Source organism: Accipiter gentilis, chromosome 21 (genome assembly GCF_929443795.1).
Source record: "Accipiter gentilis chromosome 21, bAccGen1.1, whole genome shotgun sequence".
Classification (NCBI taxonomy): domain Eukaryota; kingdom Metazoa; phylum Chordata; class Aves; order Accipitriformes; family Accipitridae; genus Astur; species Astur gentilis.
In genome coordinates this window covers 1,699,767-1,722,436 of record NC_064900.1, presented here as the reverse complement: position 1 = coordinate 1,722,436, position 22,670 = coordinate 1,699,767, and the positions used below count along the sequence as shown (strand labels likewise).

General features: G+C 38.7%; 1 protein-coding gene across 1 annotated transcript in view; it reads right to left on the bottom strand.

Moving 5' to 3' along the window:
* Positions 1 to 22,670, bottom strand: part of MAN1A2 (mannosidase alpha class 1A member 2) — a 138,089-nt gene that overhangs the window by 98,041 nt on the left and 17,378 nt on the right. The window contains exon 2 of the mRNA XM_049824720.1: positions 9,690 to 9,945. Coding sequence (XP_049680677.1) covers positions 9,690 to 9,945 — 256 coding nt within the window. The remainder of the gene's footprint in view (positions 1 to 9,689; positions 9,946 to 22,670) is intronic.

Below are 22,670 nucleotides of genomic sequence, written 5' to 3'. Positions count from 1 at the left end.
GGCCTCAGTTTTCTACTCCAAATCTCCATGTTGGCAGCAAAGTTGATCATACCACTATTCATCGATTTTCAAACTCCGAATAATTTATCTGTATAATTTAGAGCATGGATCCCCAGTGCATGGCCTACATGGCCTCTAGTACCATTTATTTGTACTCTCCATTTCCTGCCTTCTAACCAATTTCTCCAAGCAAACAGAGACATAATCCTCCATCCCATGGCTGCTTAGTTCAACAGCTGTCAGTAATGAATCTTGCCAAAAATTATTTTTTTTTAAATTATGTATATAACTGTGTCTCCCTTGTTCACATGCTTACTGACCCTTTCGGGGATCTTCTACAGCTTTGCGCATCATGACATCATTAAAAATATACCTGGAAATCTTACGTATCTGTGTGCTCAAAAATCCTATTCCCTGTTCTAGTTTTTGTTAATCTGCAGTTCATTCATCAGCCATAGGGATCTGCAGTTCTTTGATCTCCCCTTGAATGCCTTTCAAAAATTGACATCTTATTAGCCACCTTCTAGTCCTCTGGTAACAAAGCAGAAAGCAAGGATAGATGCCAGCAATGAAAATCAAGAATCCAAATCTCAGAGCAAACTATGTCAGAATAAACTGTTGCAAGTTTCAGGTATTACAGTATTATACACAGATTGTCTATGACTTAATGGAACACACCATAAGAGGTTACTCATCAACTACAAGCAGCTCACATTGTGTATCAATTATATCATTAATATCAATGACTCTGAGATGTAACATCATCAGGAAAACTATGTTAAAGAACACACTGGCATACATTCTATGGAGTTGCTCTGGGAAACAGAGGGGACTACAGCAGAAATGATGCAAAGATGACTAACAAGTAGTAGAATTTTTACTATATTTAAGATGGTGGTCTTGCTTTCCAATCAAAGTCTCCACAGCTGCAAAACCACACATTGTCACTTCTGTAACAGATCTTGTATAATTTAATATAGACCGCTCTTCCATCTAGCCATAATTCATGATTTTTGCTACCAACATTTCTGTAGAATGGGAATAAATGGCACATAAAATACAAAATTTTAGAAAAAAAAGCAGCAAGATCGGCCATATCATGGAGCCTTTTGATTCAACCTCTTCTGAAGTAATTTACCTGGGGTTTTGCCCATTTTTATTTGGCTGATTATATCAGGGAAGTGAAATAATTCCTTGTTTTCTTGATTTTATTTTGCATTTATGAATTCTAAATACTGCAAATGTGCTACTTCATTGCTGAAAGACAGGTTCTTCTCACAATGGTCTGGAAAAAAGATATCTTTAATAATGAAGACCTTGAATTTTTAACATGTTTCCAGTAATGCATGAGTGCTAGAGAATTCTGTAATTGCTACAGCTTGAATAAATTGATTCATTTTTTAAATATCCTCAGACACAAACTTGCATTCCTCATTAGCAGTACATTTTAAGTTACCAACCAAAGCAGCCTATCCAGGATGTGCAGCTGAAATACTGCACCATCCACACTAGGAGCTTTATTTTCATCCTTCTGTTTGAGCAAAATAAATACACCAAGGTACAAAGCTTCTCATAGTCATAAATTAAAGATTTACAAATGTTAAATGAGTTCTTTATAAAATCATCCCAACATGCTGGGACACAACTTTCTGCAGGGCCATTCCTAACTTGCCTAGTCTGTACTGGCCAAAGTGCTAATTGCACAATTTTCATTTTAATACATCCATTGAAAATTAGTTTACCAACAGGCTTGATCAAAAAGAGTCCATCCTTACTTTAGAGAGATTTTGCTCATTCAGTAAAAATAAGATAAGCATTAAAAAAGTGCAGTGAAACTAATTTAAAGCCAACTTAGTTGCTCTCAACATGCTGAATTACATTTGAGAATCCAGAACAGAGAATCCAAATAGCATGCAAACAAAACCACTTAATAAAAAATGTGTATGTATAGATACAAATGCATTTTTATATATACACACACATTTTATATGTAAGTGTATGTGTGTATATAAAAGTGTGTTTGTATCTATACAAACAAATGTGTATATCTCTATTTTATACAATCACACACACTCCAGGGAGTGTTATCTTAAATACTGAAAAGAGATAGGTCATAATACTTCCTGTGCTTCATTTTCATTGGGAACAAAGCCAGGAGCAGCAAGCTACAAAGCACAACGCAAAACTCTTAACACAAGAGACATGTATTACCGAATTCCCTTTCCTTTTCAAACTGGCAACCTGTCACAAGTGGGGTCCCCCAGGGATTGATATTGAGCCCAGTGCTGTTTAATACCTTCATAAGTGATCTAGATGATGGGATCAAGTGTACTCTCATGAAGTTTGCTGATGATACCAAACTGAGTGGGGAAGGGGACACTTTGGAAGGGAGAGCCACCCCGCACGAAGACATGGATAGACGGGAAGAGTGGGCTAACAAGAACCTTATGAAGTTCAACAAGGACAAGGGTAAGGTCTTTCACCTGGGAAAACATAATCCAGGAGTGCAGCACAGGCTGGGATTTACCCAGTTGAGGAGCAGCACTGTGGAAAGGGACCTGGGGGTCCTGGTGGCCAAGCAGCTCGATACAAGTGAACAGCACGCTGCTGCGGCAAAGCAAGGCAAATGGACGCTGGGTTGCATCGCCGGCAAAGATAAAGTCGTCATTACCCCACTCTACTCAGCACTTGTCAGGTCACACCTGGAATACTGTGTTCACTTTTGGTCCCCCCATACAAAAAAATGCAGACAGGCTGGAAAGAGTCCAGAGAAGAGCCACAAAGATGATCAAAGGACTGGGAAGCCTGCCATATGAGGAAAGGCTGGGAGAGCTGGGTTTGTCCAGCCTTGAAAAAAGAAGGCTTTGGGGAGACCTTATCACCACGTTCCAGCATTTAAGAGATGGCTACAAATCAGCTGAAGATACCCTTTCTACAAGGAGCCCCGTTTTTTTAGAAGTTACTCCCGGGGAAATTCTGATTGGACACAAGAGGAAAATTTCTCAAAATGAGAACAATCAGCCATTGGAATAATCTCCCCAGGGAAGTGGTGGATTCCCCAGCATTGGACACTTTCAAGATTCAGCTGGACAGGGTGCTGGGCCATCTTGTCTAGACTGTGCTTTTGCCAAGAAAGGTTGGACCAGATGATCCTCAAGGTCCCTTCCAACCTGGGATTCTATGATTAAAAACTGATGTCCTAAGCAACTAGAAGTCCAAGTAAGTTTGATCAAGAACACAACAAAGAGTATAAAAGCGTCAGCAAGAATGAAATTGTTCTAAATTGGTTTTAGATGCTGAAAAAAGTCCCCCCGTCACAGAAGGCAGCCTATTTGGCTAGATCAGAAACACTGCAATTACAAAAAAAAAAAACCCAACGAGATTAGCAGTGGAAGTTGTATGAATAGTAACTATGAAAAGATGAGTTACGCAACATGAAAAGTATTGGCTAAGTATTTCTTCTGCACAGCTCTTTTCTCAATAAGCACACAAAACAGAACTCAGGTAAAAAGACACTTACTATTTTTAACCTGATTTCTTAAGAGAATTAGGCTTATGCAATCTTGCTGTCTGTACATCTGCCATTTGCCACATACATTTGCAGTAGCCTTTGAATCTGTTCACTCATTTCAAACCTGCTTTTGCAGAGTTAGGAGGAACCAGATAACTGAGACCTCTACTTTTTGTGCAGGGGTGGGGTGTAAAGAAAAAGATACCTGTGGCTAGATAAGATAGACAGACACAAATTAGTACCCCAACTGAGAGGAAGGCAGTTATAATCCAATAATCCAACCCTTTATTCATTCAGAGGGGCAGCATTTAGCATGCAGGTAGCTCTATACCACGCACAGAACACATTGCAATTCACACAGTCAGACAGGAAGATAAGAGGGCATTCACAGCAATGTGTGCATGAGGAGCGGAGGGTGGTATAAGGGGATGTAGGTCAAAAATTCATAGGAAACCATTAGTTTTGCTGCTTATAAAACAGCATTATTAGCAGCCTCTTGAGCATCATACAGAGACCACAATGAAAATACATTTTAATCACTTCTCCTCTTGGCACAGTTCTAAAAGTATTTCCAAAATTGCCTCCACTAATATTAAATAAATTATCTTCCTACCTCCCCTCCTAAGAGGCAACATATTACAAGTCACATTTTAAAAGAGGATACACTGAAAGTTTTGCTGAAGGCCTCAGTAAGTTCACTGGCAGAAGAACTCAAGTCAGAACATTCCTAGCTTCCCAGCCAGGACCTTGTTCCTCACTTGGAGGATCCGAACTTAACAGCAACTCGTTCTGCAGGTGTCCGATGTAGCAACTGATCTTTAACTGTGGCCCCTATGCTCCCTGGATGCTCATTTCACAACAACTTTTGCTTAAATGTCTTTCTCCGCTTTTTCTTTTTATCAGGAAGCTGTGACAAGCAGGAACAGAACCAAAATTTTGCCGTGTTGAAAACGGCTTATCAGAAAGCAATAAGATATCTCCTTGCTATCCCATCTCATTAAACAAAACAGCTTTTAAACTGCACAAGAAGCAAGCATGCTACAGCCAGCAGCTTCAGTCACTTCACAACTCTAGCTTATTTGTGTGAACACCACACTGCCTTTGAGCTGAATTTAAAAAGCCTATGCAAAATTAGCACTGCCTAGTTACACGACTGCGTATCACAACAAATACAGAACAAGCAGTAGAATAAAAGCTCCAGAGAACTCAGATTTTCCAGTCCATCTTTGAAACCTAGAACATAAAAACTATTTCACTCTTAAGTTTACTACGTGCACTTGTGTATCACTCTGGAGAAGCTTTCTTCAATCACGCTCACGATTGTATGTGCGCTTCAGAGAGGTACCCCGGCATGCTGATTTCCCAGAAATGGTTTTGGGGATTTCTCCATAATGCTGCCTGGTAGGCACTTCCTTGCTTCCACGCAAATGCGAGAGGTGACCCTGCTTAAGCCCTGTTATGTTGACTTTGTGATCCCTTTGTCACACCACTGCGGGTCCTTTGCTCATCCCCCCGTCCGTCGCTCCCTTGCAGGGCTGCTAGTTACTCTCTCCCGCCCTCATTGTTCCCAGCTCAAAGCCCTCCTGACAAGGTCAGCCATCCTGCTGGCAAAGACGCCTTTGTCCTGCCTTAGCGAGGTAGGTCCCATCTCTCCCAGGCAGACCCTGCAAAGAGAGTCCCACGGTTGCAGAACCCAAAGCCCTGTTGCCAACACCAGCTCCACAACCAACTGCTGATGCGCAGTGCCAGCACCCTCATCCTCGCACCCTTTCCCTCACTGGAAGGATGAAGGAGACCACGACCCAGGCCCCCGGGTCCCTGACAATCACGGCTGTGTAGCCAGTATGTACGCAAAACTGATATTCTGTGCAATACAATACATACTGACTTGTAAAAGCTACACATCCATGATTTCAGCACTTCTCAGAGCAAACACTTTAACAATCCAAGAACTCAATTCGGTGTTTAAAACAAGGTATATATAGAATATCCTGCATGGGATTAGTACCATTATTGGGTGAAATACACTTTTTAACACATATCCAAAATGAATGCTGGCAGTAAGACAATACTGTGAAACCTTAAGCTGAAATGAAAGAAAACCTGAAGCCTGAGTAGGGTGAAAAGAATTATAAAGTTTTCCTTATTTGACTGGGTAAAATTTAATTTATCAAGGAAACAAAACTTGTTAAAAAAAGAGCACTATGTAATGATTACACTTAAACTGCAGAAAAAAATTAATACTCTGAACACCATTTAAAGGACATAATAATGGAAATTAAGTGCCAAAAATTCCAAGTGCTCAGGCAATTTATATCTAATTTAACTTGGAAAGGAAGCCAATGACTTCCAAAAGAAGAGTTTTGTTCTTAATTTCTTTTTTGGAGATTATACAAGTTACATCTACCCTCTTATAAAACCACTTTTTCATCTTTTACTTAATATGGAAAAAAAAAATCACTAAAATATTAATCCAAAGCTAAAGTGTAACAGCAAGAATAATCTTCAGATGTGTTTATTCTTAAAATACCAGTTAATTAAAAAACATAGCATTTTTTAAAAGCCAGAACAGCAAGCTAATATACTAGAGAAGTGCTACAAAGCAGGTGGAAAGCAGTAAGCATTACTGGACGTACAGTAAACAGGTGGTGGAAAACCTTTACTTCTCAAAGTTGTTACTGTGCATCTAAAATAACCGGCCAACTTCTAAATGATCCTTATTGAAATAACTGAAATAACAGCTTGTTAGAAGAATCTAGACAATTTATACAATTCTGTGAATTAGTTACAATTGAGAATACAATGTAACACTAAATATAAACATCAGAACCAAAAGACACACTGAAACAAAAACAAGAGATGTAGGTTCTGCTCCTGGTTTATTCCATGACCTTATGAACACTCCCTCTCTGTGCTCAGTAAACATTCCTATAATATAAAGCTTTTGAATGCTTTATAAAGCTCTCAAGAGCATTACACAGATTGTTTTACTTTTATATGCACTTTTTTTAAAAAAATCAAAATACTTATTTTTAAAATACTTAAGTACTGCAAAACCACTTTTTATACAAGGATCTGTTAAAGACTTCACCAAGTTGATCTTTGGAAGGAAAAAATAGTAGTAAATTTTCTGTAAAAATTATAGAACTGAAATTCCATTTGAAAGCTTTCCAGTTTTTCTCCCAATTGTAGAGAGCCATGTGCATGTTACAAACTGTCCCCAACAGTCAGCCTGATTCTACATAGTTTTTCACCATTTGGAATTAGGTGAAATAGGCCATATAAATGAATTAATTTTGTGAATTTAAGCAGTCTAAAGCTGTTCTGTGAGAGTGAAGTTCCTCAAATATGCATCAGGACATTTCAAAGTAAACCAAGGCATGAGCCAAATGGCTTCTCAGGACCACCTGGAATTCTGAAGCTGCATATGCATATCCTCCAAAGAGCTGGGAGCTTCCCTGTGCTGTATTTTTGGTCTCAATCCAGGCAGCCGTAATGTCTTACATGTCAGAAATGCTACACAAGCTAGCTGTAGACCTATGTTAGAGATATTGTCTCCCGGAACTTGTTCTTTTTTTGCTAAGTATCTCTCTCATCTACAAAGACTATTTGTCTACACTGGTTACAACAAACTGTGAGAAGACCTCAGCAACGATCATAGCATATTTCAAAATGCACTTTGCATCTCTGGAATCACTGCAGCCTTCTGTGATACATCTGATGCTGTCAAGAACAGGTTTCAGGCAAAATGTTATTCATCTGACAGTGTCGATACATGTTTTATCTCAGCCACATTATATTCATTGCAACGTAGCAGATGCCAAAACCCAGAAGTAGACCCAGAGGCCAAACAAAAATGACAATGTACCAACAACAGGTTCTTCAGCATTATCATTTGTCCGTTCTCACTAGCAGACCTTCCACTCCTGTATGCTACGTGTTCACACATCTAGTTGTAGAAGTGACTATCTGCTGTCCTACATCAAAGAAATTAAAAATTCGCAAGACCACTTCATAGCTATAGTACTAACAAGACTGACTCAATGAAGGCAATTCACACAACAGACAGACATTTCAGTCATGCTAGTATGATCCTGGACTGTTCAAGCACAGTGGTCACACGGTTGAAGACTGCTCAGTACAAAGATATGATTATCTTAACTGAAGGACTTACCCACCTAATACATAGTCCCATAAAATCTTCGGTCTGGCTATGAAAAGCTACACTTCAGAAACCACAATAGGATTCATCAACAAGTTATGCAATAAAAAAACCAGCTTGTCAGTGTGACTCACACACAGGCTGATCACCAAAAAAAAAAAAAGTAGTAAGCCTTTTACAGCATGAGATTTGTGGTAACTGTAGCTAAGGATCACCAGAGCAACTACCTGGTGATCCTTACTCACAAATTACTGCACCTTCACATTTAGATCAGCAAGAATCGTCTAAACTTTACTAGTCATTCATGCCAGCAAGAAAATTGCCATTCTGTATTAACCTATAGCTTCTCATCTCCTCTCAGTCTACATTCTGACCAAACAACCTCAGAAATGTAAATACTAATTTTCAACCCTCCCTGCAATTTCAGGCTTGATCTATAGGAACTTTAGTTGATTATTTCTTCCAGCTAGTTCTTCATTGTTAGCTGCACTCAGTACTGTCACATTACTTTGTCAACTCAATTTTATTCTACCCATTAAATCCATCAGTGGCACACTCAAAGGTATTTAAATACAGTCGTCTGTAGTTAAAATTAGAAGTGCTGAAAACTACATGACCATACCATTCACCATTCATCTCCACCCTACAGAAGACATTTTGAAAAGCAAGATTCTCTGTATGTTCTCACTGAAAATGTTTGAGGATACAGTTTCGAAAAGCACCAGAACCGTCTGAAATCCACAAACCAGTGCTCCCCTTTGGGAAATAGCCCTAACCAAGCAGGGTCAAGGGGGTCCAGTATTCCACACACAACTTCCCAGGCAAAAGTGCTTCTGCAGGAGTCACTAACAGAACAGGCACATCTTGCAGGAAAAGATTTGCTACTGGAGAGATTCAAATAGTGGTACAGCTCCATGCTGTATCACTCATGTATCATAAGCAGTTGTTCATTATTTGATAAGAGTGGATTTCATCTAGTCGTCATTGATAATCAATGTAAAATCCCAGCTTGGGTGATCTACCCACAGCATGGTACATACTCCAGCTGCAACTCCTCCCTATTACAAGGACAGGTGTATGACTGACTTTTTTTGTTTAGATTTCTGAGCTAATTAAACTCAGATTATAATTTCAAAGAAGATTTAGCTGATGTACTACTAAGTGCTGTGGTCCTTGATGTTCTTTAATTACAGAGCCTGTGCTTGTCTACCTCTGCCCTGAACCATTCCTGCTTGCTAACCCAATTTTTAGACATAAAACTAATAAGATTGCAGGAAAGAAAAAGAAGGCTGTACAACATTTCTGCCATACTAGTTAGAACCACAGACTCGGAAAAATGCCTGGTGATAATTGGCATTGCTAGGGCAAAAGAGGGCAATGAATCTCACGGCCAACCAGGAGTAGAAAGGTTAAGACCAGAAACAGCAATTCCCATAGCATAAGCTGCCACAGAACCAAAAGCCTAGGCCAAAATCTTATTTTGACTGTTTTACAGGTAAATGAGGCAATCTACTTAAATGAGCTCCTAGGTTTTTTAGACCCATTTAAAACCTAATTTGAAAAGCATATGATAATTTGGTAATTTGCAAATTTTAGCTGCGGGTCATTTTTTCCCCTATCTTTTCAATCCACTTTTTAAACATTTAAAAATATCTTGCGACACACTAACATATGCCATTCTTTGAAGGGAACCTGACAAAGTCAGGCTCTGCTTTAAAGTTGCACTTGTTGCTGTTCCATGTGTTAATGACAAACTCACTTTGAACCCGTATCACTAATTTGAAGAAATTCCTAAAATCATTTTTAAGTTGTTATCCAGTGAAATATTAACACACCAACACCAGGAAAAAACATGCGATGTTCATTAATACTTGATGTGCACTTTTCACTTACTGGTTTTTATTAAAAAGATTTGTAGACCTGTTTTTCTTTTAATATAAATCATAACAGCAACGCCATATAAATAACTGCTATCAGATACAAGAATGGGTAGGACCACATCATCATCATCTTTACCTCTTTAATTTTGTTCCTCTTCTCTCGGATATCCGGGTCTGCTGGTTCTCCACTGTTTATCCCTATAAGATTTGGTAAAGGAACAGGGGGCAGTGGCTTGCTGTCTTTCTTTTTCAACTCTTGCACTACTTTGTTCTTTTCTGTCTGAATCTCAGCTTGAATCTCATCACGCGATTTCTTCAATTTCTCCTTAGCCTCTTCCAGAGCCTTTTCATGATCTGCTCGGATCTTATTTCTCAGACGTTCCTCTTCTTCTCTAGAGACACAAATGCTAGTCAGCATCTCATTACTAAAAACACATTGCTTATAAACAAACTGCAGCTTCACAACAGAAGCCACATCCCAAGTTAGTTTACTCTAAGTAATTCTAATGATTCAGGCAAGTTTACTGAATTGTGTTAGGACACAATCCTCCACTGTTTTTGCCATGAACCCCAAAAGAACCGTGCACACATCCACAACACTATTGTAGAAAAATGTATCAGAAGGGTTTTCTAGATCATGTCTCAGCACCTTTGCTTGCCTACTCAAGGATTTAGAGAGGAAAAGCCCTACATTTGTACTTCAACTAGAGGACACGTGCAGAGGCATATTGAGCAATCATAGCAATCATTCAGTTTAAAAAAAATAAAATCAGAAGGGCTCTTCCTTGCCTTCTGTACAATAAATACAGAGTACACAACTTCCCAAGACTGAAGTAACTACTGCAAAAAAAAAAAAAAAAAAAAAAAAAAAAAAAAATCGCAGCCAGTACTTTTATTAATAATGAGGTGTAAGCTGCAAGAGCTGCAAACCCCACCACAGCATGTTTTGTCTTCAGAACTCATTGTTCCAATCAGTACGGTCCATAAACCTCACAAGTTAAATGCAGAGTTAATTATAAAGCCATTTAGGAACATAAGAGCTTTTAGTAAAGCATGATTTTGAAACTCACTGTCAATAAAACCAACATCATCTTGTTTCTAAGCACAATTTTCCATCATGATCTTTAACGATTAGTAAAAGTTCTGAGGTTCACACACAAAAGGAAGACTGCTGTTTTAAAGCTTGGGTTAAACAAGAGGTTATTCTAACAACAGACAAAAATGGCCCATTCCAGTCCTAAAACATTTCAAGGCATCAGAAAGATACACATCAGACTCCCAATATAACACAACCTTTTCAAGCTTCTTTAAAATATAGAGCCGCTCAATGACTAATGTGAGCCAAAATAGTTGTAGGGATTTAAAACAAGCACTAGTTACAAAACACACACTCCCTCCCTGTTTCCTCCCCCAGGCAAAAATACTTTCTCCACAAAGAGCATTAAGGAGAAGACAGTGGATAATGGAAAGGAAAGAAGGCAAGTAGCAAACCACATAAGAAATACCAAGCTTGGCATAACTGCTTTTAGGAGGAACAGAGACACTTGACCCATATCATGTGTTTTTTCCACTATACTGAAAACATACCAATGAAAAGGAGCAACCACCATTTAGTATGTGAGAATTAGAATAGAAGAGTTCAGCTGGAAGGGACCTACAGCAGTCTAGTCCAACTGCAACTAAAAGCCAATCCAAAGTTTACAGACAAAAATAAACATGAGATTGACAACTGTTAACCAACACTGACAACAAATACAGGAATGTATCTATGTATTTAAATTGGGATATTTTTCCTACAAAGGTTATTAGAAATATTTGACAAAGTCTATGATAAACGGGTAATATTTCCAAAGATTCAAACAAATTTTAAGTAACTCACTGGGGTGCTGTGTTGGAATATCTGGAGATATGGACAGATCTTACTGAGCTTTGCAAGTATAATAGAACTGTTTTTATTAATCTCACAGATCAAGATCATGTCACATCTGTTATAGAGCACTGTTTCACCTTTACAAAGAAAGGTCAAAGAATGAAGCTAATAACGAATAACTTGCACAGAGTTATGATACAATACTATCAGAGCAATCCCACCAGACCGGTCCATTTCCTGCAAGGTTTATAACAGTTACAGTCCTCTGCCTAAGGAGAGCTGATTTTAAGTCAAAGTGCAATAAATTAAGCTTTTCGTTCCAGAAATGCACAGTTCAAACCCCCAGTGCACGAGTCCTGACTGCTATCTCATAAACATCCAGTATATTTTAAAGTTAAAATTTATACACCTCTTTGCTCCAGTCTTTAGCTTGGACTCAAAAGCTCAAATAGAGACTTTTTTTAGGCACATGTTTTCTTCTCAATTTGACAAAGTCTGACATCACTTGATGTCATCCAGAAAATAACTTCCCAGTTTACAGGCCAATGTGCATAGCATGCAGGGGGAAAACCACAGTACTACAACATAAATGCTCTCAGCAAAATATATTGTTACACAAAGAGTGTTTTATTAGCCCTTACATTTTTCTTAAGTGCTATTAGGTTGGCATTTTAAAAAGTTATAGTAGCATTATTACCTTTTGATATTTCAGTACCAGAAATACAATGCAATGTTTTAACAGATGCGCTGACTAAAAGGCATTCAAACTGAAGTTCTTCAGCCGCTTTTCTCAATGTGACCCACGTCACATCCATGTTTCTCCCTAACAATAAAAAAAATGAAGTACTGAGCTCCTCGCTTTGACTATCAAATCCAAGCTCATTTTAACACTGTTGAACAGTAACAGTCCTTCTCTCCTTCAACTGTAGGGCAAAGAAACAACTTTCAAGGTGGCAAAAGACTAGTCTAAAGAGTGAAAAACACAAGTAATACCATTTAGGATAACTTTTACTTCTACTGTGACCCATTTATGGGTGGAAGATAACTTTCCTGTATTCCTGTAAAAGTTACTCACATTCTATTGTGGCAGCAACGTGCTCAATTCAATAACAAAAGCAGCTAAAAACTACTATCAACTGAAAAATTTGAAACCATACATTTGTAGTCTGGAAAGCTTTCCCAAGGCTAGGAGAGGGCTCTGCGTAAGATGCAGCTAGAGAGAATGAGAACAAGGTCACCAGAATGAGACATCACTCCCCACAGTCATGTTCTCACCAAGAGACAGCACGCTGTACAGGAGCCAAAGAGATGGCTTACAGAGAATGAGAAATAGGAAGAATCAAAATACTTCAGTGTGAGGATAATGTATTTTAGAGGTGTTTCTCATTTTCAGAACTCAGTTTCCTGGAGGCAAGTGACAGCCTTTACTTTCTGACTAGATCTACTAATGTTTTGTTAACAGATGTTGAAATTCTTTTTGCAAAGGATCAACCGTCAACCATGAAAAACCTGGGATTTTAGGAAAACAGGGTAACAATGTATCTCAGACCTCAATAAAAAGATGTTCAAGGTATATTCACATTAACCTAATTTGAAGAGGATGGTTTACAGTGAGTCTGCTTTATTCATAAATAGAAATGGTTTTCATAAAACCCATGGTTAACATGCATGTCCCCAAACACGACCCCCGTGTGAAAAAGATTAATGATGTTTGAGTGTTATAGTGAGTCTGACTCACTAAAATGAGTCACTGGTGATGTGCTTTGTGCACCTTCATGGTTTTGCACCATCAAGATCAAGTGCCATGAAGATTTTGCCTTTACCTTTAAATTTTCAGTCCCAGGTGCTGCATACAACAGTAGTAATAAAAGCTCCATCACTCTAGCAACTTCATCTATTTCTAGATTCAAACTGCATGAAACAGCCATAAATTGGAAAACAAGTTTTGAATTCACGTCTGTTTACACTGCAGGAACCACTATATAAACATACAAAAGCTGTTGATTTCTACAGCACTATAATCCAATTAGAGTCATTAAAGAGGTTTGAATGACAGCCTACTTTCCTTCAGTCACTCAGCAGAATACGTAAATATTTGAAGAAAATACACAGCGACTCAATAGAGATGAGAAATTCTAGCGCTAACTGTATGATCAGCTCCAAGTCTTCCAGGAAATGACATTCTGAGACAAACATAAGAAAACAGTAAGATGAAGAGAAAGGTCAACAGGTATTTGAGGGAGTTTACAGGAGATAGTACAAGAGCTTCTTCTGCAGACAGATGTTCTCTATGCAATTACCAATGATGGACAGCATGAGCTACAAGAAATGTCATATTCTACATTCCAGCTGAAGACTTGTTTTACCAAATATATTCAAGGATATGACCCTAATGGAAGAAAAAAGCACGCCCCTAAATACCAACACCACATGTTTCTTCTGAGTTCTTAAGCAACAAGAACTAAGTGTAAACACAGAATGAAGTTAAGAGAATGAGAAGACTGGAAACATGTGAGCAGCTGACACCCCACCCCCCCCAAGTCACGCCCAAACACCAACAAGCTCCCCATCCAGCATAAGAAAGAGTCAGCAATAGTTTAATGCACATAGATAGCCCTACATTCAAATACTCAAAGAAAAGAGACCTCCAAAAGGATCAATCTAAAAATCTAAGATTGGAAAGAATCCCAGCATAAACACATATACCAAGATGTGTCAGTTTCCCTATCCAACTACCCACCCCACTTCTAGGCAACATAAGCAAACTCTTAAAACAGAGTATTCTGAGTACATCTTCAAAAACCTTACCTAACAGAAAGCTGCTGCTTCCTTCTAGTTACCCCAACAACTTACTCTAAAGTCTCAAGACAGAGGTTCAAGTACCATGAAACTACAGCAGTAGCTACTTCAAAACGAGCAATATTAAAAGAATCTGTAATTAGACTATTTTTGCCAGCAAGAACCATAAATAGACCTGATAACTGGAATCTGAAACCAGAAACAGGTGCAAGTTTTTTAAACACTGTGATTAACTATTCCAGCTGCTTATGCAGGAACAGTGTACACTCTCAAAGCATCCACGAATTAAGTGTCATTCAGAAAAGACCACAAATTATAACACTCAATAACCGAATCACTAACCAAAACTTAATGTGCTTTAATTATGCACCCAGTAGTGAGCCTTCTGAACTTAGCAGCTACTAAAGCTTCACTTGCCAAGACAATGACTTAGCGTCTCTCCTATCTGCTGTGACACAACAGGCTCTCTAGAAACTGAATTGCAAAAAAACCAAAAATGCTTTCAAACTTCTTTGTAAGATTCGAGATCGAAAAAGAAAATAAAAATTAGAATGGAGTCAAGAAAACTGGCCACCAGCAACTGTTCTCTCACACTAAAAAGCAGAACACTGGGTCACTATAGCAAAAGGACAAGCAGCTCATTATCATTTGGATTTTCAGCAGATAGATATACAAGAACTGTTGAAGCACATAAAGATTTGTGTCACCCAGAAACAAACCTCTGTGCAGAAATTCTGAACTTCTACCCTTTTGTCAAGTTTAATATTCAACCAGAGGCTACTTTCAGAGACACGGTGAAACAAAAAGGTAGGCACTAATTAAAAAAAAAAAAAAAAAGAAAAAAATCTTTGGGAGTCAGTGCCTAAAAAACATTTCACATGTTAATTACAAAAGTTGCTTTTCCTTCCAGTCTTGCAGCATACACGATTTTATAACATCCACACATATTACAACCCCATCATGTTCTCCTAGTATTGGCGAAGATACATTCATGACACACAAGGACACTGGAGATATAAATACTGCCCCTCATTGTCCAGAAAATTAACCCAAATTGCAGATTCTTTAAGTGGTTTCTTTTAGACAAAGGTGACGGTGGAATTTATTTCTAGCAAGTGGTTAGATTTGCATATGACATGGGTACTGCTCCTCAAGCACAAGGAACATGAGACAGACTCCTTATCCAAGTGCTCTTATCCCTCTCCATCAAGTTTCAGAAGTTTTTACCTTTGCCATCACACTCCCCCTTGACCTTTTTCATGTTCCTGTTTCCTGCCTTCCTTTACTATTATTTGTACCAACTCAGGGCTCTGCTAGCTTACGTCCTTGGTCTTCCAGAAAGGCACGGCTGTCACTCTGAACACCCATCCTCCTCACTTGCATCATTCAACTTCTTCAGGCCACACCAGGGAGAGGAGAGAATCAAACTGACACAGGCACTCTCCTTTAATCCTAAACACCCCTTCTTAAATTCCATGTAGACCTACTCCAAACAAAATCTCCTTCCGCTTACGTGCAATAATGATGTCCCTAATTGATCCCTTTTGCTGCCAAGTCTTATACCATGAATCTGGGCCTTCAGCCACCTTCGTCACTGCTCTCAAAAACTCTCATCTCTATGACGGCACCTCACAGATCCTATTTCAGATCTGCTCTCTTGTCTAAACCAAAACCTCAGTCTCTGACATTTCTTTGTAGATAGCTGGGTGTCACCTTCAAGCAAAATGAACTGTAACTTAACTTTTAATCTTCCTCCCACATCTTTTGTTCAGCAGTGGAAACTTCTCCATTGCCCAGATTGCCGGTGTCTGGGCATTCTTCCCATTTCCTAGAACGTGACTACACCTAAATTTTTCTGCTTAACTTCCAGGTATTTTAAATGCAGTCTTTCTTAACCCATACAGTCAGAAGCCCTCAGAGCTGGATCTTGTTCTGTTCATCCAGCAATTCTGTTAGGAAGACAATCTACTTAACTACTTGCAACCTTACGTTGCTTTTCAGGTGTTTTTCTTCCGCAGAATGTGCAATTCATTATATGTGTTTTTCTAGGCACAACAGAAAGAAAACATGGCCACTTCTAGATGTCTGATATGTTAATTCACAGATTTCCATGCTGATCATTAAAGGCCACTGCTGCTGGTTACTCCTGTATCTGTCTCTACCCAATTGTTTTCCTTTGTCTTGTAATTTAGGCAGGGCCTTTGGCAGCAGCTCTGGAATGAGGACAAGTAAAACCCTTGGGGAATATATTTAGAGAGAATTTCAAAAACACAGATTGAATGGGCACATAGAACTTGCAGAAGGGAGTGAAGAGTTGAAGCACATCCCTTATGCATGAAGGCCAAGCCCTCCGCAAAACTACAAGCCAAAAAATTCCGTGGTATTGTTAGGTATCTTTTATAAGATTTTGTAACGTAGCCAGAATCTTCATAAATCATCATAAGGTAATACACCCAATTAAATACTTCATTAACAAAGTGCATTAGCATATAAGACGTCTCTTGTTTTCTTTTACTACAATAATAAAAAGTACAAAACATAGCTTCCAGTTCAGAACAAAACAGTACAGATTCCACTATCAAATGTAGAATATGTGTAACTTCTGAAGAGGAAAAAAAAAAAAAAGACATCCAGACAAGGGGTCATCCTTCAGGAATTATTTGCTTCCATGTTATGAATGTTAACATGAGCAGAATTGGGAAAATTTATCTTGAGATTTTGTCAAGTGCTGTGACCATTAGCAAAGGAATGTGTTCCTCACCTCTGTCTACAGCAGCCATGTAATCCCAAGTGTCAACTCAAAAAAGGAGGGCACCAAGCTCAAGTTACTGGCTTTCTTGGGACCTGTCATAGCTAGTATAGTCAGCTTCAGTTTTACTATGAAGGAAAGGTAGATCCTTTCTGCAAACACTCCAACAGTTGCATTCATATTAGCAGCCAGGCATTTGTCAATGCTAAGAAGGGTCACTAGAAACTACGTAAGCATTTTAAGCTCATATGAAATTTCTTAGTTTTGTAGTTACAGTATCAGCTGAAACAGATTTTCAGACGAAGCAGATCAACTATTTCAGGAAGAAATATGATACTTTAAGACTACAACAGCAACGAATGCAACTTTCATTAGTGAGGAGCAAATAAAAATATAAATTACACATAACACTTTACAAGTTTTCAACTACATATAAGCAAACTCATTCAGTTTTTAGTGTCTTAATGTCATTCAGGTACGAAAACACTTCGTTAGAAAAAGCGATAGAGGCATAAAGTTCAACAATGTTGAGTTTTCAATCACTACAGCTCTATCAAACGCATCTCATTTAGATCCTTTCTGCTTATACGATATAAAAGAGAATACAATTACATTTGCCTCACAGCACTAACATATAATCAAAAGCAGGCATTATTTCAGAATTTTTGCTGATTAAAGAAACTTCATTTAACAGCTGCAGCTAATTACTTCTGTGCAGAATATTAAGACTCTGCAGAACAAGGTCTTAAATTTGATTGTCAAAGCACTTACAATGCTAATATAGAGGAAAAAATATTATTTTTTTTTTTTTAAGGAATCAATCTTACTTCTAGAAAAGGACACTGAAAAGCCTAATTCTTACTAAAAGGTTATGAAATTTAAGATCTCTTCATGTTTTACCAGGACGCCTGAATAAGAATAATGTTGCTACTGGCCCTGCGTAAAAGCATTTAAAATATGTTCCTGTCTCCCAGCACCATACTGACTGGAGCATCATATCTTCCTTTCCAATTAGTACCCCATTGAGACATATTTCTTTTTTTTCTTTCTTAGTAATGAAGATGGAAGAACTTTACAAGAAGCAGGAGTGAAAAATACATATAAACTATAGGAATAAAAAAAAAAAAAAACAGAAAAAGAAATCAGTATCGAACAAGAGAATTGGGTAGGATAAAAAGTTAGAAATTAGCAAGATAGTAAGAACAAACTGGAAATAGAGAGTTTATTTTGATGTGGTATTCAAACAGCACCAAACACTAGTAGGATAATTTCAATTCAAAACTGCAGAAGGCTACTACAATTAACAATGTCGAAACACAGAATTTTCTACTACAAACCATTCTAGGTATCCAGGTATCACTCTAGGTTGCTGAAAACACTGCTGTTGTACAAGTTTAGATATCTATGTAGCAATGTATTTACACTCTACTCTCCACAGTCAAGTCTAGGACAGTACGGATAAACATCTTACTATATTATTTATTGCTATAAAAGACAGTTTGATCAAGGAAGAATAATATATAGCTGGTCCTGTGATACTGAGAAAGCAATGAACTGGGTTCTCATGCAAGAGCAATGCATCATCTCTGCTTCCTATTAAAGAAGACATCTTACAAATAAGCACATTTAGATATAGGACAAAGCAGTCCTGCTGATGCTGATGGCACAGATCAGATACTGAAGCATATGCTCGAGCAGAAATAAAAGGAACCAGATCACTTCCATTACACAGCAGCAAGCTCTTAAATATTATGTCCAGTCTGCTACTACTGCCAAAAACTAAGTTTCCAATAGGAAAAAAAACCCAAAGAGACAAACCCAGCAACACAAGCCAGGAAGGAAAATAAGAGTGGTGCATTCTACAATTTGGCATATATCACAAAAGTTGCTGCAGAGTCTGAAGCATTACTGTATTTTCCATACCACTCAAAACTCATCTTTCTCACAGGTCATCATGCTACAATCTTTACAGCAGTTAATTTTGTGTAGAATAAAGAAAAACAAGTATTTGTAAACACTCATTTTTCACAATGATAAAAACAAACCTGCATTGATAGCAACTTTTTCCCCGGAAAACCACAGTCCTACTTAAGCTGACCAATATTAAACAGAATCCTGAAGCTAGCCAGACTTAGGTGGCTAGTTTTATAGATTCAAACACCTGAAAACCAATGAGATTACTGGTTTCTGTTACACCTTAATTCTCACCCTTTTGAACACATGAAGAGCCATATTAAAGGTGCATGTGCAAGTGCAGAACTGGCACTTCATACACTACTTTTTAACATTCTCTGGAATGTAAAGTTTTGGTGTTTCAAAAATATAATTCTTAGATAATTTTTTACCTAAAGAAAATGAATCATGGGTCCCTTTTTGTACAACACCAGCAATTGTTTCAGTATATGCTCTAGGGAAACTTGCACTATGTCTTCAGCACTACAGTGCTGACTTGCTACTCCTTCACCCTTTGTACTAGCTACGTCGCCTGAGCGTTGTGCCAAGACGGAATGCTGGGTTCATAACCTTACACTTGTCCAGGAATTTTGGGAGGGGATGGGGACAGAAACAAGAATGAACTGACAACAACGGAACTCCAATCATATATGTGCATCACACACAGCATCCTTGCTCTCCCTTCTTTCCTGATCTTCTTTGCCCCAGAATTACAAATCCCCCTTTCGCACATGATACTCCCAGAAGAGGAAAAAAAGGTTCCTGGAGGCATGCAGAAAATCTTCAGCAGTGACTGAAAGGACCCAAATAGCCTCCAGAAACTGAACAAGTTTTAAATAGGAGCCTTAACCAGCTGAGAAATTCCTTTTCCTTCTGCATACCCACATGGTAAAGAAAAGGAATTTCTTAGCACATCTATTGATTACAGCATGCTCTTGTCCAGATAGTTTAGCTCAGTAATAGAACATGTGATATTAGTTTGACTAATAAGCTACGAAGAGTTTTCTAACATTTCACCTGAGGTAGAGAAACAGCAATATATGAGAGAACATTTAAGCAAGAGAAACAGGACTTTAGCTGTTTACCTTCACAAGATACAGCTTGAAAACTTTTCTCCAGCAGATATCAAAGGATTGCTGAAATCACTGTGTAAGAATGTCACAGAGAAAGCTGCATTAATTCCTTGCAATGGGAAGTGCTAAATATAAACATATTAAATACTTAATATACCAGGATAGCCTCACCCTCCACATGTGGCAGGACAGATAATGCTTCTGTGACATTCCATGTAGACATTATAAGCTTGTTCTAAAATGAAAGAACAAGAGGGGACATACTTGAAAAGAATTTGCCCCCCCCAAAAAAAACCCAAAACACCCACACTAAACATGCGAGTCCAGGAAGAACAACAGTAGAAAGAAGATAACCCCTGATCTACTCTTGTTTTGAAAAAAAGACCAAGCAAACCATAAAACAGACCAAGAAGACTTTTCAAGCAACACAATTAAAAAGCGAACACCTCTGTTAACTCACTTTTATAATCAACTTGATTTTATTTTGTTAAGAACAGAGCTTCAAAGTTTCATTTAGTTTCAAATAACAATCAGAAAAAAATATTACTGTGAGCAGTAATATTAGGCTGACTTTTGAAAGTGTGAAGTAAGTAACCCTAAGAACAGAGCTTGGGACACTAGAAAAGAAAAAAGGTGTGCCAAAAAACTTTTGCTGTATAGAATTGTGTTTGGGGGTAGGGGGTGTTTAAGGAAACTAAGAAGCAGCAATCACTAAAAATTATTAAAATCACTTTAATGTCCTAGTGATACAAAATGGTTAAGACTGGAGATTTACACCCATAAGAGACTCCACCATTTGCACTCAGAGGATGACAGACTCCTGCTATCAGTTACTATGTAGGTCAACAACAGAGGAAGAAAAAAATACCTTGACAGGGTTTCACACATATCAGCTTGCAGCAGGAAAAAAAAAAAGACTTCAGCTACAGTTTCACATTATATTTAAGCTGATTAATACCTAGCTACTGCCAAGTGAAAGGTCCCACTCAGCCTTGCACCAGGCTCTGGCACTTGTCAGTGGCTGGTGAACTGATTGACGGTCTTAACACAGTTAGACTATCTGGGGGCTTCGTAGTGCTCTCCTGGGCATTTGTTTGTTCTGAGCTTTTTTGCATGGACTTAGCTCCCTGAATTAGCTGATGGTAGGGTCAGATGACACCCAAAGCTACCATGGGTAAAGAAGCAGGAGCAATCTTCTCTCTACAGATTAGTCCACACAGCATTCCCTTAACAGAGCCTGCCAGAGACAAATGTGTAAATTGTAGCTTTAAGGTGACTGGTATAACAAGAAATAAAATTTAACTGTAGAGCTCTGAGGTAAACAGTCAAAGCCAACAGTAAAAGGCAAGGATCTGCTGGAAACTGAGGACAACTGGATGAAACCATGGTGAGATAAACAAACTGACTGGACAGTTTGCCCACACACCATCTAGAGCAGAGATCACCAATGCAAGCATGAGCTGTGGCAGGTTAAGCTTTGGGAAGTTCTTGTGACAAACTCGGAGGAGACCCAGCTGCAGACCCAACTTCCAGTCGGAGAGGAGATGACACTGCCTTCACCGTCTGCCCCACGTAGAGAAGTCCACCTGCGTGGACTGGTAAGAGAATATCCCTGGATGAGTAAGAGTTGCCCACCATCAGCACGGGTCCCCTCTCCTGATCACCAGCCAGCCAGTGCACAGAAATGCAGCCTCCCTGGTGATGCTGCAGTGAGTCACTGATGGCTGGAAAATTAGTGGTTCTGTAGAAACAAGTCAACTAGCATGTGAAAGATGCTTGTATGTCCACACATGCTGCTGATTTATTTGGTTACAGATTGGTTGTGTATGACCACAGCATTAATACAATCAACAATAATAGTTGGAATATTGATTTACATAATAAAGGGTATTTTAAGTCTATATTCCTTGTATCAGTCACCATCTCTGTGCAAATCATTCTTTTAAGTTTCAGGGCTTTAGTTGCCCTGCAAAAGCAAGCTCCCTTGCTCCTTATGCCGGTACTCGGGAGACCAGGCAACAAGCCAGTCAGCCAGTGGTGAGCTGAGCCAGCTGAAAAAAATCACTAATCATTTCAGGCCAAATCAGGTCTCCTAACTGGCTGACTGCCCAAACACTGCTGTTGGGGCAAGGATATAGGCAAGATTAAATGGCTGGGGACACAGCAGAACAGGAAATGAGCATCAGGTGTTAGAGACCTGCATGTTTAGGGATGTTAAATTAGAGCCCAAGCTACAAGGACCACGTTTTCTGCATACAAACTCACATGGCCATTACCCACAGTCATTCCCTCATCTACCATCACCTCTATCTTCTCACTCAGCCATATGGTTTCCTCTCCTCTAGTTTATCCCAATGATACTGCTTCCTCCATCAGATAAGAGTCACTCCCCACCATCCCAAATGTTATTTTTGCCTTACTGAGCACCAACTTGCTTCAGGTGTCTCGTCTCCCCAAGGCCACTCTGATTAGTCTTCAATAGTTCACTCAGCCAATGTCTCTTCTTATACCTCAGATGAACAATGTTGATCATCTTCTACTTAGGGAAAAAGGGGCAGAAAGCAAAAGGCACTATTTCACAGTCATCCCACCCCCTTTTATTTTGTTCTGTGTGCAGTTACCATCTCCAGGTTCCAAAGAAACAAATTAATTGCTGCTCCTCACCATGACCAA